The sequence below is a fragment of the Orcinus orca genome, chromosome 10, assembly GCF_937001465.1.
Source record: "Orcinus orca chromosome 10, mOrcOrc1.1, whole genome shotgun sequence".
In the NCBI taxonomy this organism is placed as follows: Eukaryota; Metazoa; Chordata; class Mammalia; order Artiodactyla; family Delphinidae; genus Orcinus; species Orcinus orca.
In genome coordinates, this window is record NC_064568.1 from 72,424,146 (window position 1) to 72,429,351 (window position 5,206).

General features: G+C 51.2%; 1 protein-coding gene across 2 annotated transcripts; it reads left to right on the forward strand.

Moving 5' to 3' along the window:
- The first annotated feature begins 244 nt into the window (after positions 1-244).
- On the forward strand, positions 245-3,510 carry TSPO2 (translocator protein 2). 2 transcript variants are annotated; one of them, XM_004267634.3, is made up of 4 exons: positions 245-920; positions 2,317-2,509; positions 2,859-3,000; positions 3,239-3,510. In XM_004267634.3, the coding sequence occupies exons 2-4, from the start codon at positions 2,337-2,339 to the stop codon at positions 3,437-3,439; spliced, it is 516 nt and encodes a 171-aa protein (XP_004267682.1). In that variant the 5' UTR covers positions 245-920; positions 2,317-2,336; the 3' UTR covers positions 3,440-3,510. The 2 variants fall into 2 exon arrangements, with proteins under 2 accessions (XP_004267682.1, XP_049571753.1); XM_049715796.1 differs by lacking the exon at positions 245-920 and having other exon boundaries at positions 2,260-2,509.
- The last annotated feature ends 1,696 nt before the right edge of the window (positions 3,511-5,206 follow it).

Below are 5,206 nucleotides of genomic sequence, written 5' to 3' on the forward strand. Positions count from 1 at the left end.
GTGGTCTGGCCTCCTGCAGTGGAGGTCACTCCCCCAGGCCCGAAGTGATCGTCTACCATGGAAAATAAGTAACTGCTGCTGCTTTCGTCTTAGTTAATGATTCTCTAGCCTCTTGTCCCGGAATGCACCCCCTTCCCCTGGGCTGCCTTCCCCGGGAGGAGGGGATAAACACCTCCCAGGGGTGCCCAGGTCTGCAACGTGGAAAGATGGGGCAAAGGAGTGGTGGAGAGCAGCCAGCCTGGGGAGAGGACCTCATGTCTAAAGGACAAGCAAGGAAGAGGTGCTCAGAACTTTGACAGGAATGAAGAGCGGACGTGTTGGACTTTGCTGGACAAGGCTCTGTCTGAGTCACACAGGAGGCTGGCTGCCTTTTCCCCTGAGTCATGAGGTTCTAGGGGTTTGTGAAACAACTGTCAAGCTCAGCTCCAAGCCAGCTAGCAGGCAATAACCAGGGGCTGTGTCCATGTCTCATGAGATCATTTCTGAAGCTGGCGCTTGCCTCCCTGGGGACAGCCCCAGTTACAGCCCCAGTTCCGGGGAAATCTGAGGGTCCCCACCACCGCCACGGACACAAAGCTGGTTCATGGGATGCAGTGACTACAGGCATGAGTAGCCTGGCAGCCTGGGGCTCAGCCGTCGCAAGAGGTCCGGGTCTCACAGCACCAACACCTCAACAGTTCTATCAAGGGGACTTCTCCAGAGGCCGGGTCTAGCAGACCAGGGCCTGCCCTGCTGAGACGAACGCTTCCGGGCCATGCAGGCAGCAGCCTGGACTCCCCAGCCAGTGTCACCACCCTTGTCAATGGAGAAGGGCAGGCCAGCTAGGAGCCCCCCTCCACCCTCCTCCCATCCCCAAGCCTCCTCTGCCCTCCACACATCTTACATCCCCGGCACTCCGTCTGCGAGGTATGCTGCCTGAGGTAAGGAGAACACAGGCCCGGGAATAAATAAAGGGGCGCCAGGAGTGGGGAGGACAGGAAAAAGGGAAGGGGGGTCAGGGGGACCTCCAACACTGGATAGAAAAGTAGAAAACACAGACATAGAGACACAGGAAGGCAGAAGGTGACGAAATGGACGGTGAAAAGCAGAGAAAGAGAAATAGAAAGACGCAGAGGCAGACAGGGTGGTTCTCCCTGTCTCCAGAACCTCCAGGACATGTTCATGGACCCTTGACAGGAAAGGATGGAGTAGGCAGTCACTCCGGACACTGAGAATAACCACATTTTTTTTCCTTCTAATCCCGTCAATCATGGGGTGGAGGCTGAAATATCACGGGCGAATGAGAAGCATGGTATTGGGTGGGGGCCTTGGTTGGAGGAGGGTCTGTGCATCATCCCACATGCAAAGGACATGCAAAGCTACATGCAAATGAGTATGGCAGTGTTTTAATCAAAGACCAAGCGGTGGTTTCCTTGAGAAGTCAGGCCACAAAAAAATCTGGGTGGTTGTGTTTGTGGCCCCGACCCTCTGGAAGCAGAGGGATGGAGGGGGAACCTCCCCCAGCTCCTGAGGGGAAGATGAGAACTTTGGAGAAAGGAATCTACAGTGTCACTCGGCTGAGTTTGCATTTGGGCGGGAGCTCGGGCAGGGTGGGCCCCTGGGGTTTGCTGGTCTGGTATAGCGAGATAAGCCCGGGGCAGTTGGGCAGGCCAGTTCTGGACTAGAAAAGACCCCCAAGGATCTCTGGCTCCTGCCTTCCAAATGTGGTTCTTCCAGGTTGGTTATGTCAGCTTGGTTGAGTTCAGTCTGAGACACTGTCCCCATCGAGGGACTGCTATGTACCTGGCCAAGTGCCACCCACTGAGAGAGGCAGAAAAGACGGGCCTACCTGGACCTGAGATCCAGGAGCCAGACACACGCTGGGGGAGAGGAGTCCTTCACTGAGAAGCAGTTATCAATACTAGACAGTACACTCCCAGTGCCAAATAAGCAGTGTGGAGAAAGGAAGTCCATGGAGGGTGGAAAAGGGGGAAGGCAGTGTGGGCTCAGAGGAGGAGGGTGTTTGCTCACCCAGTGGGGCTTCTATGAAACATAAAGACGCAGAGGCAGACAGGGTGGTTCTCCCCGTCTCCAGCGCCTCCAGGACATGTTCATGGACACTTGACAGGAAAGGATGGTGTAGGCAGTCACTCCGGACACTGAGAATAACCACATTTTTTTTTTCCTTCTAATCCTGTCAATCATAGGGAGGAGGCCCAGGACAGGCCTATGAGGGGCCCAGGCCAGGGAAGAGTGGCAGGTAGGAGGAGACAGACGGGCAGACACGGGGAAAGGACTAGGAGAAGGCCACCGTCAGTGTGTTCTCTCCCTCCCCAGGCTGTACCTCCTCAAGGAGAATGTGGCCTCAAGGGGCCGCCTTTGTGGCCCTGCCCCTCCTGGGGCCCACCCTGGTCTGGCTGCTCACCCATCATTGGATGTCTGGCTGGTGTGACAGCCTGAGAAAGCTGCCCTGGTGCCCATCCCACAGAGTCTTGTTGCTGGTGTGGACAGCCATCTACTCTATCACGGGGTGAGTGTCTGTTTCTCATGCCCTGGGCTGGGAACAAGTCTCCTATCCCTGAACTGCTGCTGTACACTGACCTCTAAAGGGATGGTACCTCATCTTGCCTCTTCTGGGGTGTCCCCTCTGTGCCTGCCTCAGGTTCCAACCCCTCCCTCTTCCTCTACCCTCTCCCAGTATCCCCATCCCTTCCCCTACCTCCCCACCCCCAGCCCTCAAATGATGCCTAGACCCACTTACGCCGATTTCAGCCCATAAGGATTCCCTCTTGGTAACCAAAAGGCCCTAAGCCAGAGGGCTTTCTCCTTTTACCACAGAACACCCTCCTCTGAGCATTTCTGCCACCATCTCTCCACAGATATGCCTCCTACCTTGTGTGGAAGGACCTGGGAGGGGGCTTTGGGCGACCCCTGGCCCTGCCCCTCGGCCTCTATGCTGTGCAGCTCGCCATCAGCTGGACTGTCCTGATTCTCTTGTTCACAGCCCACACCCCCGGTCTGGTAAGGCGCCAGTGCTCAGCAGTGGAATAGGGTAGGGGAAGATGAGGCCACCAGGCCCCAGAAGCTGATAGCACAGCAGGTCAATCAGGTGTGGGCAGGTAACGGTTGGGCAGACTTCTCTGAGCTTCCGTGGCATGCACAGAGCGCTGGGAACTTGGCTCGCTAGGTCCAGGGTGCTGCAGAAAGGTCGAGGGCCGGTTCCCAGGGCAGCCTGCCTGACCGCCCTGCCCCTGCCCAGGCCCTGCTGCACCTGCTGCTGCTCTTCGGGCTGGTGGTGAGCACGGCACTGATCTGGCACCCCATCAACAAGCTGGCTTCCCTGCTCCTGCTACCCTACCTGGCCTGGCTCACCGTGGTTTCTTCCATCACCTATCGCCTGTGGAGGGACAGCCTTTGTCCAGGACACCAGCCCCAGCCCACATGGGAGAAGAGTGACTGAGGCAGGGGGCAGGGGAGATGAGAGAGGGCCAGGGTGGGGATAGAGGAGACCTCAGGCAGGGCTGTGGAGCTAGGGTGGGGACGGGGGAGGGGGGGGAGGTGGCAGGGCTTGATGAGTCCCTGAAGGTGACTCGCTCCAATGTGGCCACTGTCCTGGGTCCCCTGGTACCACTTTCCGTTAGGATTCAGAGACATGGGAAAGGAGGGATACTTATTTCACACTTAATATAAAATAATAAATTCTGTATTAAAAAGAATTAATTTAGTAGTATCAATAAATAAAATCCTAACTATCTTTGAGGGTATGATGTGAAATGTATACTTGAGTGTATGAGGTCCAGGGCTGCAGGGTGGGAATAGACATGTCTGTACATCTGTGTGCATGTGCACATGTGAGTGAAGGTGTGAGCGCACGTGTGGGAAGAGTGGGCACACCATTTCCGCTCACATGCCCTCACAAACCTGACCCCAAAATTTAGGACTCGGATTTTTTTTAACAGATTTTTTTTTTGGTCACACTGCAAGGCTTGTGGGATCTTAGTTCCCCAACCAGGAATCGAACCCTAGGCCCCTGGCACAGAAAGTGGCAAGTCCTAACCACTAGACCGCCAGGGAATTCCCAGGACTTAAATTTTTAATTACCTGAAAAGTAAAGTGTTTTTGAAAAGTTACAGAATATCAAAACCAAAAAGTAGATAAAGTAAAAAGGATACCAATTATACTTGTCAAGCTATATATTATATTGATTATATATTTTGTATTATGTATCATATATAAATATAAATATATATTATGTATCACATATAAAATATTATATAGTCTACAGTATATAAATTTTATTTAATTAATTTATTTTAATTACTATTAAATATTAATTTTTAATTAATTAATTAATTTAATTTTAATTTAATAAATTGATTTTAATTAATTAATTATTAATTTCACTAATAACAGTATCATAGTATATATTATGGTTCTATGATATATTATACATTATATTTGTCATATTAAGACCTTCTGTCATTATCTCTGATAAGATTATAGATCTTTTTTATTTTTGTTTTCATATACTCATACTATTAGTTTTTTACATCAATTAATTATTATTGTAATAAGAAAAAATGTTGAAAAAGGAGAGATGTAAGCCTCGGTGCTGGCTGGTGAATTCAGAAGGAGCTTCTTGTCCAGCCTTCTCTCTTACTTCTCTTTCTAAACTTTCTTATTGGCTTTTTTTATTTTCCTCGCTTCCCTCCTCTTGTTTTCCTCTCCTCTTGTCTGAAAGCCCTGATGGTGGCAAGAAGTGACTGCCCCGGGGCTGGCTCCCCAAATCTTAAACAAGGCCAGCTGGAAGACCCAGGCGCCTTGCGGAAGGAGCTTTTAAAAATACCAACCAGACTCTCTAGGGAGGGGCTTGGGCATCAGTGTTTTTAAAACTGCCAGGAACCCCTCATGTGCAACCCACTTGAGAAACACTGCTGAGGGTGTCCCAGAGCCATCTGGGAGCTTATTAAAAATGCGTATTCCTCGGACCTCACCCAAGACCTAGGAATCAGAACTTTGGGGGTGGGCTCCAGACATCTTTAGATTTAACAAGCTCCCAGCACTTCAGTCAGCTGCTCGCTGAAATCTCAGAGCTCCAGGCATGGATGGTCTTTCAGGGCCTTTTTTGCTTTGACAACCTTTGGTTCTGTGAGCTGAGTTCTGGGTCTGGAACCAAGGACCACACAGCGGGAACAGACAGAGGACATCATCATTTGAGAAGGAGACT